Below are 12,697 nucleotides of genomic sequence, written 5' to 3'. Positions count from 1 at the left end.
AGCAGAAGCTGCTTTGACTCCTCCTATAGCCAGGGGCCGCTGTAGGAAACGCCTGGTCTCCTTCTCAAGTTACCGTCTATCCCGCACTACCCTTTGACCCCGTGAAGTCATTGCCCCGAGTTAAGATGGCGGTGTCGGTGGCAGCTGCAGCTGGGCGCCTTCGGCGGGCCGTTCGAAGGACGCCGCAATGGCGGGGCCCCAGCCGTCGGGCGCTCTCATCCGAGGCCCCTCCAACCCAGGCCGCGGCCGTGCGGGACGCCTTCCTGAGCTTCTTTCGGGACCGCCATGGCCACCGCCTGGTGCCGTCCGCTTCCGTGAGGCCCCGCGGCGACCCCAGCTTGCTTTTCGTCAACGCGGGCATGAACCAGGTAGGGACTGAGCCACGCTGATCCGGGCGGAGTTTGTGACTTGTTCCTGAGAGAAAGGCGTTGCGGGATTGGGCAAAAGAAGCGAAGGGCGGAGCTCCTAGCTTTCGGCGGAAAGAGGGCTGTGTGTGGTTAGGCTTCGAGATTGGGGCGCAAGTTAGGGCTTGGAGAGGGCTCCACCGGGCAACTTCTGAGTTGAGGTTGAGTTTTAGGTCCAGGAATGGCGGGTGTGGAGTCCCGTGGGGGAAGTCTGGCTTCATTTATTAGTTCTTTAAATAAAGGCAAGTCATTCATTAAAATAGATGTTGAGCACATGCTACGTGCTAGACTGGGTTCTCTAAGCTTTTGACTTTGAGCACCACTTACCCTCTCTAGACTTGCTCTATTTCCAGCCACCAACGCATTCCTCCTTCTTTTACCTTGCTTATTTTACTAGCAGAGTCTCTGTTTCATGATTTATTTACCCCTTGTCTGCCCAGACACACCAGAGATGGGCGCCCCAACGCTCCCACTCTGCCCCCCTGGCCTCTCAGGGGCACGGTCAGCCTTCACTCTGAACTACCATCTCTCTGCACACCCTCCACGTCTCCCTTCTGCTGAGGGTCTGGGATATCTCTCTCGCCCTTCATCTGTTTCCAGTTCAAGCCAATCTTCCTGGGCACTGTGGATCCACGAAGCGAGATGGCGGGCTTCCGACGTGTGGCGAACAGCCAGAAATGTGTGAGGGCTGGAGGACGCCACAGCGACCTGGAGGATGTGGGCCGAGACCTTTCCCATCATACCTTCTTTGAGATGCTTGGCAATTGGGCCTTTCGGGGGGTATATTTTAAGGTGAGTCTCCTGGAAGCCCTGGAGTTAGGAAAGGGTCAGTGGTCAGCCAAGAAAGGGGTCAAGGTTAGTCCTGTCTCCGCTCTTAGAGTCTGCTTAGGGAGGGCTTCAGACCAGACTCAGAGGCAAAGTGCTAGATGAACACTTATAATAGGAATGTGTCTCGTTTCCCTGATTGGGTTGTAAACTCCTTGAGGGCCAGGACTATGCCTCCTGTCTAATGGCTGGTCAATAATTATTGTATGAATAAATGGTGAGACAGCAATACTAAAGTGCAGGAGTTAAAAATCATCCCAGGCTAGGGTGGATAGAGGATTTCATGGAGAAGGTGGGGCTTGAAAGAATGTAGGATTCAGAAGAGGGAGGAAGCTTTCTATGCAGGAAAAACTCAGAATTAGAAATAGTCACGGCTTGTTCTGGAAACAACGTGGGCAGTGGAAATGGTTTTGTCTTAAGCTGAGGGCTGAACTCATGTGGCTTGATTGGAACTTCAGTGGGGCCTTCTTCTCACCCATTTTCCTCTTCCCAATGGGTTTGCACTGCAGGAGGAGGCTTGCAGCATGGCCTGGGAACTGCTGACTCAGGTCTATGGGATCCCTGAGGACAGGCTCTGGGTCTCCTACTTTGGTGGTGACCCCAAGGCTGGGCTGGGCCCGGACCTGGAGAGCAGGGACATCTGGCTTAAGTTAGGGTGAGTCCACCCCCACTTATGTCCACTCCTGGAGCACAAGAGGACTGGAAAATAGAGACTACCAGAGAGTCTCGGCATATCCTGGGATACTGTAGGGTCAGCCCTGTTCCTCCTCCTGCTGAGCTTAATGGAAGGGTTCTCCTGGCAGAGGGGGTCCCAGGTTCTGCCTTTGTCTCCCCACCACCCATCTGGCTTCCTTCCCAGGGTGCCTGCCAGCCGCATGCTCTCCTTTGGACCACAGGAGAACTTCTGGGAGATGGGGGATACTGGCCCTTGTGGGCCCTGTACTGAGATCCACTATGACCTGGCTGGTGGGGTGGGAGCCCCCCAGCTGGTGGAGCTTTGGAATCTGGTCTTCATGCAGCACAACAGGTAATGGGATGCGAGAGCAGGAGGGAATTCCCTGACTGGAAGTGAAAAAGGCGGCAGTCAGGACACTTTCATCCATTTTTTATAAAAACAAACACTTAAACGGCATTTACAATGTGCCAGGCATATTTCTAAACACTTTTCAGATCCTCGTCTTTGCCCATAACAGTTGAAACTAGTCACTGCTGCTCTCCAGACTCTGCTCTCTTATATGATGGAGTTGAACTTGATGATCTCTTAAGATTTTCTACCAGCCTTGACATGTCTCTTTCTAAAGCAAAGAATTGTGTCCCAGAAAGGGGAGGCCTGGGTTCAGGCAAGGGCCCAAGCAGAGGGTGAAGGTGGAGATCACTCTTTATGAGAAAGGATGGGACCCAAAGCCATCGTCGTCTGCTTTTGGGGGTGGGGTGGGGGGATGATACTGCCCTCTGGTTCCTCCCATTGTCAGCCCCCCAGGACCCTCCCCCATCCCTTTATGCCACTTGAGCGTCTGCCTCATACCTGTAATCCTGTGGGGGGCCTCACCTTGCATACCCTTCCTGGCCAGAGAGAAAGATGGAAGCCTGCAGCCCCTGCCCCAGCGGCACGTGGACACGGGAATGGGCCTGGAAAGGCTGCTGGCCGTGTTGCAAGGCAGACGCTCCACCTACGACACCGACCTCTTTTCCCCACTGCTCAATGCCATACACCAGGTGAGCCCACTTTTTCCCTTCTAGAAGCCCCTCTGACCTGCTCTCACCAGTGCTCACTGCCATTGCTTTCCATCTTTGTTGAGAACTCAGAATATTTTCTCGCTTGTGGGGACAGTGACCAGCCAAGGATACAAAGGTGTCAGACGTGAGGCTCCGATTCATATTTACTACCTGATGTTCCTCCTAACTCCTTCCTTCCTTCATTTGTTCAAAAAATATGTGTTGAGTGCCTACTTTGTGTGAAATCTTTGTGCTTGGTTCAGGAGATACAGCAGTAAAGAGAAAAGAGATCATGGAGATTACATTCTAGCCTAAGAAATAGGTAATAAATAAATGTATTAAAGAACAAGATAGGGCTTCCCTGGTGTTGCAGTGGTTGGGAGTCCGCCTGCTGTTGCAGGGAGCACGGGTTCGTGCCCCGGTTTGGAAAGATCCCACATGCCACGGAGCAGCTGGGCCCGTGAGCCATGGCCGCTGAGCCTGCGCGTGCGGAGCCTGTGCTCCGCAACAGGAGAGGCCCGCGTACCGCAAAAAAAAAAAAAAAAAAGCACAAGATAGCAGTTTACAGATTGTGAATAGGCAGTAAACCTGGGTGACAGTAATTGGCAGGGGACGGGGGTAAAGAAGAATCTTAGATGACGTGTTTGGGGAAGGCTCACCAAGGAGATATCTCTGAGCTGAAACCTGAAAGAAGAATCAGCCACAGGAAACTCATTCCAGGCAGAGGCAACAGCAAATACCAAGGCCCTGGTGCAGGAAAGGAACAAAAAGTGGCCAGCCAGCTATAGTAGAATCACGTGGGATACCGTTGGAGTGTGTGTGGGTTCGCTCTTGCTGTATAATAAACCACCTAACATTTTGTGGCTGAAAGCAACAACCATTTATATAGCATACGGGACTGTGGACAAGCAATGTAGGCTGGGCTCAGCCGCGTCACTCTTGGTCCTGTATGAGCTCACTCATGCATCTGTGGTCAGCTGCTAGGCAGCTCTACCTCTGGGAGTTGGCTGGCTGTCAGTTTAGGGCTGTGGCGATGACCGGGTTGTATGTTTATCATCCAGCAGGGTAGCTCGGGCCTGTTCGCATGACAGCTTGGCAAGGTTCCAAGAAGGAGAGTGGAAGCACATGAGGCCTCTTGAGGCCTGGGCTCAGAACAGTGTCATTTCCACCACATTCTGTTGGCCAAAGCAAGTCACAAGTCTAGCCCAGATCCAAGGGATGGAGAAATAAATTCTATTCCTTGATAAGAAGCACCTGTAAAGTCACGCTGCAAAGTGGCATGCACACAGGAAAGGGAAGGACTGTGGCCAATTTTGCAAACAGTCTACCACAGAGAGGAAGGCAGGAGTCAGATCTTGTGGGGCCTTGAAGTCCAAAGTGAGTCTTTTATTCTAAATGTGGTGAGATGGGCTCCAAGGCAGGAGGGGCACGATCTGACTGACACTTTTAAAAGGCCACTCCTGTTGCCGTGTGAAGGATAGGCTGGAAGGAGACCAGAGCAGAAGCTGAGAAACCAATTGGGAGCCTATTTCATAGTTGAGGAAAGATAATAGGGTATGGCTTAGGTTGGTAGCAGTGGAAGTGGAGAAGAGTAGGTTGATTTGAGAGATCTCATGGACGTAGACACAAAAGGCCCCACTGATGGATTGGATGGGGAGAGGAAAGAAAGTCAAGCCTGGCTCCCGAGTTTTTGACTTGAGTAATGTGGTGAATGGCAGGACTGTTGAGAGGGGGAAGCTTGGGGAAGAGACAGGTTTGGAGCTGGATGAACTAAGCACTCTGCTTTGGGGCACAGCTTCATGTATTCACAGCTCACACACTCCTTCCCTGCGCCCATAGAGGCCGTAGAGGCAGGTGTGGGGAATGAAGAGCACCTGGGTGGGACGGTCCTGGTTCAAATCTCGGATCTGCTCTTGAATTGTGTGCCCTTGTAGAACTTAGCTCCTCTGAGTCTCACTTTCCTCTTTTTTTGTTTGTTTTTATTTTTTCCACTTTTTTTTGGTCTCGTCTTCGTTTTGTTTTGTTTTTCTTCTCCACTTTCCACTTTAACACCTCCCAGAACAGGAAGTTTTAGGGATTAGACACCATATCATTCAAGTACCCACCCGGTTCTGATAATAGAAATTCAGTAAATGATCACAGCTGTGCTCCTTGTCTGTGCTGAATGTGGGCCCCAGGAGGCAGGGACTGGCGCTCTTTCACCTTTGAAGCTTCTCTGGCCCAGGCCGTTCCAGATGCGGTCAGCTTTAGGGGTGAGGGCAGATGCTCCAGGAGTGATGGAGAGTGTCCCTCCTGGGCCAGGGCAGGCAGGGCCTGCAGCCATGTCTCCTCTCCTGCTTCCCAGGGTTGCGGGGCACCCCCTTACTCGGGCCGGGTCGGGGCAGCAGACGAGGGGCACACAGACACAGCGTACCGTGTGGTGGCTGACCACATCCGCACGCTCAGCATCTGCATCGCCGATGGCGTCTCTCCTGGGATGTCTGGTGCACCGTGAGTCTGGAAGGGCTACAGCAGGGGCAGGGGCTGCTGGGGGTTGCAGGGGAGAGGAGGGAGGAGATGGAGAGGTGGGTCGGGTTGAGATGGCAGGAGGAGGGGGAAGCAAACACACACTCTGGACCTTGCCCTCCCTTCTCCCCTCCCTGCTGACCAGGGGCTGCTGGGGGCTCATCTGGGCTCTGAATCCTTCTAGGCTGGTACTTCGTCGGCTCCTCCGTCGAGCCGTGCGGTTCTCTACAGAGTTGTTGCGGGCACCACCTGGCTTCCTGGGCAGCCTGGTGCCTGTAGTGGTGGAGACACTGGTAAGGGCAGAGCTTCCTCACTTCCCTGGGCCTCCTTGGGGTCTCAGGGAGCCTGTCGCTGAGCCCATACAGTGCCCCGGCCTGGGTTCCCCACCCTAAATGTCCAGCCCAGCGTCCTGTCAGTGGGCTTACAAACAGCAGGGAGCCTTCAGGAGGCCTTCCGGCCCAGGCTGCTGAGCCTTTGACCTCGGGACCCCCTTCTGCCCGTATCAGTGCCCCTCCCCCCAGAGAAACTGGTTCCCCATTTGGATCCCTCCCCTGTCCATCAGCCTCTCTGAGTCTCCACGGCAGGTGTCCCCAGGGAGGCCCAGGGTAGAGGTGCAGAGTGGGCTGGTTGCTTTTGACACCTCCTCAGCCCTGTCTGCCGCCCCCAGGGAGGTGCTTATCCAGAACTGCAGAGGAACTCAGCCCAGGTACTGGATTTGGATGGGGGACGGAGGGGCTCCCTCTCAGGAGACCCAGCTCGAGCCCTGCCCTGCCCCCATTCAGATAGCCAGCCTGGTGTCAGAGGATGAGGCGGCCTTCCTGGCCTCCCTGCAGCAGGGTCGGCGGATCATCGAGCGGACCGTGAGGCGCCTGGGGCCTTCCGATGTGTTCCCTGGTGAGCAGGGCACCTGGCCGAGGTGTGAGGGACCCACTTAGGCGAGCCAGGCCAAGGCCTCACATCCCACCTCCTCCCCCACATCCCTCTCCCCATACTCTCTCTCCAGCACCTCCCTGCTTCTCCTCACTTACGTGCTGCCCAGCTGGCCCTGCCTCTGGTCTCTGCTTTCCAAGGCTGGCTTCATGCCGAGAATGAGCTTCTCACCTCCTTTGAAATCACATATGCCAAGGGAGGACCCTGGGCTACCCCTAGCTCTGGCTTTGGGGCCTGAAGGTGACCCCTCTCCCGGGCCTGCCCGGTGTGGGGAGGGGGCACTTGTGCTTGGCACCCAGTGGCTTCTGTGTGGTCAGAAAAGCCCTGGCCCTTAGTACTCCCTCACTTCTTCTCCCTCCCTCCATCCTGCCCCTCCTCCCTCAACACCCATTCCGTCCCTCGTCTTCCTTTCTCATAGCCGAAGTGGCCTGGTCCTTGTCACTGTCTGGGAACCTGGGGCTCCCCCTGGACCTGGTGAAACTGATGCTGGAGGAGAAAGGGGTGCAGCTGGACTCTGCTGGACTGGAGCGGCTGGCTCAGGAGGAGGCCCAGGTACAGGCTGGGGCACTCCCACACAGGGCTCTGCTGGGACACGTTGGCCCCTTCCCCAGCCCTGAGTTCTTGTGGGAGGAGCTGCAGCTATTGAGGGAAACAGGACTCTGAGGTTAGGGTCTGTCCCCTCACTCAGGCCCCGCCCACAGTCCATGGAGGGGAACACTAGTTCAGTGGGCCACACAGAGTAGCAGAAGGGGAGAGGTCAGCACAAGGTCCTAGAGAGGGGCCGTCGGGGGCAGCAGTGGGTGAGGGAGGCCTGGTCCTGAGACCCCCACAGGAGGGTGGTTCACGAGCCAGCCCAGGGTCTCTAGCAGCCAGCCCAGCCTGAGGGCTTATTCCAGAGGGGGTGCAGTGTTCACACAACTGTGTGGCAGGGACAGGGCTCTCCGGAGACTCAAGTCCCATTGCACTCTCCGTGCACCCCTTTCGTGCACACACGCCTGTCCCGCAGCACCGAGCACAGCAGGCCAAGCCAGTTCAGGAGCAGGGACTGCAGCTGGACGTCCACGCGCTGGGGGAGCTACAGCGCCAAGGGGTGCCCCCAACCGATGACAGCCCCAAGTACAACTACTCCCTGCGACCCAGCGGCGGTTATGGTGAGAGCCTAGACCGAGGTGGGTGGCCACGGGCTTGCCTGACCGTGATTGGGAAGGACATCAGAGACCAGCTACCAGGCCTGTGCCTTCCCCGCGGTAGCCACCGGGGTTCTCTGGGGGCCCCAGCTGGAAGTGCCCCCCCAACCCTGTGCATGTTGACTTCAAGGAAGGCACAGACCCACCTCCTGCATCCCAAGCCCCTGCCTAGCTCTGATAACCATTCTTGGCCCTGGCAGAGTTCGGCACCTGTGAGGCCCAGGTGCTCCAGCTGTATGCAGAGGACGGAACAGCCGTGGCTTCCGTGGGGGAAGGCCAGCGCTGTGGCCTCCTCCTGGACAAAACCAACTTCTACGCCGAACAGGGAGGTCAGGCTTCCGACCGAGGCTACCTGGTGCGGATGGGACTGCAGGTGAGCCCCCCCCAGCCCCCCTCACACACAAAGCCTCCTGCAGGAGGCAGACCTGAGCCAGAAGGGAACCAAGGGGAGGGAGAGGCTGCAAGCACTCAGTGCCTTGGCCCTGCCCTCCCCCAGGACGTGCTGTTCCCAGTGGCTCGGGCGCAGGTCTGCGGAGGCTTCATCCTGCATGAGGTGGCAGCCCCTGAGTGCCTAAAGGTGGGGGACCAGGTACAGCTGCACGTGGATGAGGTGAGGACCCCACCCCTGCTGTTCGTGACGTCCTGCAGCCCCTTTTCTCTCCCCATCCCCACCTACACCCAGGACCCTGGGTGACAAAAGTGTTTCAGGCCTGGCGTCTGAGCTGCATGGAGAAGCACACAGCCGTCCACCTACTAAACTGGGCGCTGCGGCAGGCCCTGGGCCCTGGCACAGAGCAGCGAGGGTCCCATCTCAATCCTGAGTGGCTGCGCTTCGACGTGGCCACGCAGGTGAGCAGGGCACAGAGGGGCAGCCTTCAAGTGAGGCGACGGGCTTAGAGGGAGTCTGGTAGTGTGGGAGTTTGGCCAGTAAGGGGGCCTGGGCTGCCTCTCGTTCAGTCACTGGAGGGCGTTGGGCGGGGGGCTTCCCATCAGGCTCCTCCTGCACCAGTGAGGGTTAGGCTAGCCAGTGTGTGGAGCCATCCCTTCACCTCCAGCCACCCAGCTTCCTTGTCCCTGCTGTCACCCAGGCCATTCTTGCTCAGGCTGAGCTGCCCTCTCCCTTTACTGCCATCCTGTCTCCTTGTACCTCTGGCTCAAATCCTCTGGGAAGTGCTCACTGACTAAATCTCGTTCCACCTGATTACTCCTTGCTCCTGCGTCTCCCCCATCCTGTATTTCTCTTCCACTGGCTGACCCTTGTTGTAAGCTCCCTGAGTCCAGAGCCTCCATTTTCTGTCTCTCCATCAACTTTCAGTGCCTAGTGAAAGGCCTGCAGCTTCCGATAGGCCCAACCCCCAGGTAGCTTTCTAAAGAAAAGAATTGTCACCTCTACAAATGTGTATTGAGCACGTTATGTACTAACCCCTGTTCTAGAACCTGGGGGTAGTTCAGTGAACGCTGACTGCTTCTTCATGCATCACTCCCAGGCATGGGGCTGACTGCCTGTTGGTCTGTCTGTTTCCCCCCAACGCCCCCAGGCCCCACTGACCCCAGAGCAGCTCCGGGCAGTGGAGGGCACTGTGCAGAAGGCCGTGGGGCAGGATGAGGCCGTGTACATGGAGGAGGTGGCCCTGGCACGCACTGCCCATGTCCCCGGCCTGCGCTCTCTGGATGAGGTGTGCTGGGGGAGCCCACGGGGTGGAGGTTGCCTGCCCGCCCCCCCACCCTCCCCTCCCCTCAGGTCCCTTAACAGACCTGTGCCCTCTCACTGTCAGGTATACCCAGACCCTGTGCGGGTGGTGTCTGTGGGTGTGCCTGTGGCCCAGGCGCTGAACCCAGCCTCCCAGGCCGCACTGCAGACTTCTGTGGAGCTGTGCTGTGGGACGTGAGTCACTCCTCTCTGCCTGCTCTGGCCTGGGGCCCTGGACCTCCTCCCTTCCCTGGTCTTTGGAGCCACCAGCCCCTGGTTTGGAGCTCAGGCTGCTCTTTTCTCTCCCGTCGTCACCATGGCTTCCTCCTCCCTCCCTCTGCCCACAGGCACCTGCTACGCACAGGGGCTATAGGGGACCTGGTCATCATTGGGGAGCGCCAGCTCGCCAAGGGCACCACCCGCCTGCTGGCCATCACTGGGGAGCAGGCCCAGCAGGTCAGCACGCCAGCAGGGCCTGGGAGGCTTCTGGGTGTGGATGGGGGTCAGAGAACACACAGCAGATGCTCTCAGGCCAGGGGATGCCCAGCAGCAGAACCAGTGTTCATACCTGAGCACCAGGATGGCCCTACCAGCTGCTGGCAGCTGGCATCTGTTGTGATTATTTGGTACCTTGATGGGTCCTGATTGTTCAGTGTTTCTAACTTGGTCCTGCCCAGCAACGGGTTGAGAGTGCCTGTCTTGGAGAGGGAAGGTAAGCCAAGCAGTCCTGACCATCCGGTTCCCTCCCTGCAGGCCCGAGAGGCGGGCGAGAGCCTGGCCCAGGAGGTAGAAGCAGCCGCAGCGCGGCTGAGTCAGGGCAGCCGGGATGTGGTGGAGGCTCAGCGGCTGTCCAAGGAGATGGGACGACTCATTGATGTGAGGGCCACCCCCAGCATGGAGCTGTCCCCTCCCTCTCCTGGCCATGTTCCCTTCCCCATGCATTCCTGGACCCTGCCCGTCTCTCCCCAGCATTCCTGTTAGACTTCAGCTGGCCCAGATATTTGTCGGTTGTCTGCAGGGTGGGATGTGGTGGGTGTGGTCTCTTCCCTGGCCTTGCTGGTGGTCCCTGCCTCAGAGACCGTGGCTCAGGGAGGGCAGGGATTGTTGTACTGCTTCTGACCATAGGCCGTGGACACTGCCGTGATGCCCCAGTGGCAGCGGCGGGAGCTTCAGGCCACACTGAAGGCGCTACGGCGGCGTGCCAACACTGCCGTCCGGAAACTGGAAATGGGGCAGGTAAGAGGAGGTCCATCTGCACCCAGGGGGGCAGATGCCAGGCACACCCAGCAAGGGTCAGAGATGCTCTAGCACGCACTCTGAGAAGCCTCAAAACCTGGCAGGGGGGTGGGGGTGTGGCAGCTCCCCCCTCTCCTGCCAGCTGAGTGCCATCGTCAGGCCATTTCCCCACTTCGCTCTCTGCCAAACTGGGCCTCTCCCCCGACTCCCAGGTCTGGCTCAGACTCTCCCTCCAGGAAGCTGACTTGATGGCGCCACTCAGCCCTAACTGCTCCTTGACCGTGGATCCTCCCCCCTCCGCCCCCTCTCACCCATCTGTGCTCCAGCCTTAGTCCTTTCACCTTCAGCGGCCTATTTGTAGGGGCCTGGAGCTATGATGAAAGGGAGGAGGTGAAGGGGGAGAGGAAGGACACAGGGGGGACCCAAAAGAAGGAGGCCATTCTAGGCAGAACCCCTGCACCCTTGCTGGGGGAAGGGGGCCGTGAGAGGGGATTTCTGGACTGGGGCTCAGTTCAGAACTGGGGGCTGATTGCCTCCCAGCCCGACCCCCGTGCTGTCCTTCCTGCCTCACAGGCTGCACAGAAAACCCAGGAGCTGCTACAGCAGCACTCGGAGGGGCCCCTGATTGTGGACACAGTTTACGCTGAGTCCCTCTCAGTAAGTGTTGCGATTGGGGATGGCCCCAGGGTCTGGGGAGGGGAAAGTCCTGGCAGGGAGGAAGCCGGGAGTGCGGGGAGCTGTGAGGTCGCCATCTCCCCTCCCTTGTGCAGGTGCTGGTGAAGGTGGTCCGGCAGCTGTGTAAGCAGGCGCCCAGCACGTCTGTGCTGCTACTCAGCCCCCAGCCTCTGGGGCAGGTGCTGTGTGCCTGTCAGGTGGCCCAGGTAACGAAAGAGGGAGGGCAGCTCCCACCCCACCCGTCTCCTGGTCCAGCTCTCTGATTCCACACCTTTTATTCCTCCCACACGAGGGAGCCACAGCTGGGTAGAGGCCATCTCTGCAGATACCCCAGGGTGGGGATAGGACCACCTCCTTCTCCCTAACCCACCCCCTCCCCCACCCCACCCACGAAGGCACCAAAAGACTCCTTAATTCCCACCACGCCACCTCCAGGCTGCACATTTCTTGCGAACAGGTAGCAGCCATTCATCAACCTCCACTCATTCCCAGCCTGTCCCTCTCCTGTCTCCTCGCCTGATTACCCCCACCATGTGTCCGGCTCAGGATAGGGTTCTCAGCGCCATGACTCCACTCTCAAAGGTACATTGAGTGGATGGTGGCAGGGAGGGCTGCTCTGCATCACTGCCCCTTCTGTTTCTGTCCCCAGAGTGCCACGCCAGCCTTCACCGCAGAGGCCTGGGCGCTGGCTGTGTGCAGCCACATGGGGGGCAAGGCCTGGGGCTCTCGAGTGGTGGCCCAGGGCACCGGAAGCACTGCTGACCTGGACGCTGCCCTCAGTACAGCCCGAGCCTATGCCCTCAACAAGCTCTGATCCAGGCTCACTCAGGGACTCACAGAGACTAAAGAGACAACAGACAGGCCAGTGCCTGGAGCCCTGAAGGAGCGAGCAGAACCTCCCCGGAAGGTAAACAGAGGACTAGAGCCTGGAGGCCAAGCAGCTGAGCCGAGGAGGACCGCCCTGGGTTGGGCTCTGAGTGGACACAAGAAGATGTGGGCTGAGGGAGGCAGAAGTGGGCCTGGCAAAAGGCCCTGCTAGTTGAATGAAGACATGGCTGCCCCGTCTGTGATTGTTCATTAAAAAGTATTTCACAGCGGATAGGAAGCTCCAGAAGGTTCTTTTGCCTAAAAAAGAGCAGGCTTTCTCCTCCCAGCAGCCTGGAATGGGTGCCCCATGACTAGTCTGACCCCTCACGCTGGGCTGAAAGGCCACCCTGCATCCAGATCAGAGCTCTCCTCGCCACGAGTGCTTGAACAGGCCCTGTGTGCCAGCCTGTTCTGGGCGCCCACCAAGGCCTCCCTGGCCACCAAGATCCATTCACTGTCACATAAAAGTCATGAGAGCCAGGTGCATCCTCTCTGGTGTCACTTATTCCATTAACAAAAACTTCTCATTTTAATGAAGTCTCTGGTGATTTGTTGATAAAATGAGCTAACAGGTTCTGGTCAGTTGCTGAGAATGTGGCAAGAACCAACCAGACTTCCTGCCCGTGTGGAGTTTGCTTCCAGTGGGGAAACAGCAACGAAGA

The 12,697-nt window shown here is 57.7% G+C and overlaps 1 protein-coding gene across 1 annotated transcript; it reads left to right on the top strand.

Annotated features, from left to right (window-relative positions):
- Positions 1–98: 98 nt before the first annotated feature.
- AARS2 (alanyl-tRNA synthetase 2, mitochondrial) lies at positions 99–12,313 on the top strand. Its single transcript, XM_082848780.1, has 22 exons — positions 99–368; positions 1,005–1,196; positions 1,739–1,884; positions 2,089–2,256; positions 2,801–2,945; positions 5,290–5,435; positions 5,635–5,743; positions 6,118–6,156; positions 6,233–6,344; positions 6,799–6,932; positions 7,387–7,531; positions 7,768–7,940; positions 8,064–8,177; positions 8,276–8,416; positions 9,106–9,243; positions 9,343–9,452; positions 9,605–9,713; positions 10,011–10,133; positions 10,383–10,493; positions 11,067–11,150; positions 11,264–11,374; positions 11,818–12,313. The coding sequence occupies exons 1-22, from the start codon at positions 126–128 to the stop codon at positions 11,980–11,982; spliced, it is 2,958 nt and encodes a 985-aa protein (XP_082704906.1). The 5' UTR covers positions 99–125; the 3' UTR covers positions 11,983–12,313.
- Positions 12,314–12,697: the final 384 nt, after the last annotated feature.

Source organism: Leucopleurus acutus, assembly GCF_964270905.1.
Source record: "Leucopleurus acutus genome assembly, chromosome: 10".
Lineage (NCBI taxonomy): Eukaryota > Metazoa > Chordata > Mammalia > Artiodactyla > Delphinidae > Leucopleurus > Leucopleurus acutus.
This window is presented reverse-complemented; position numbering and strand designations above follow the sequence as displayed.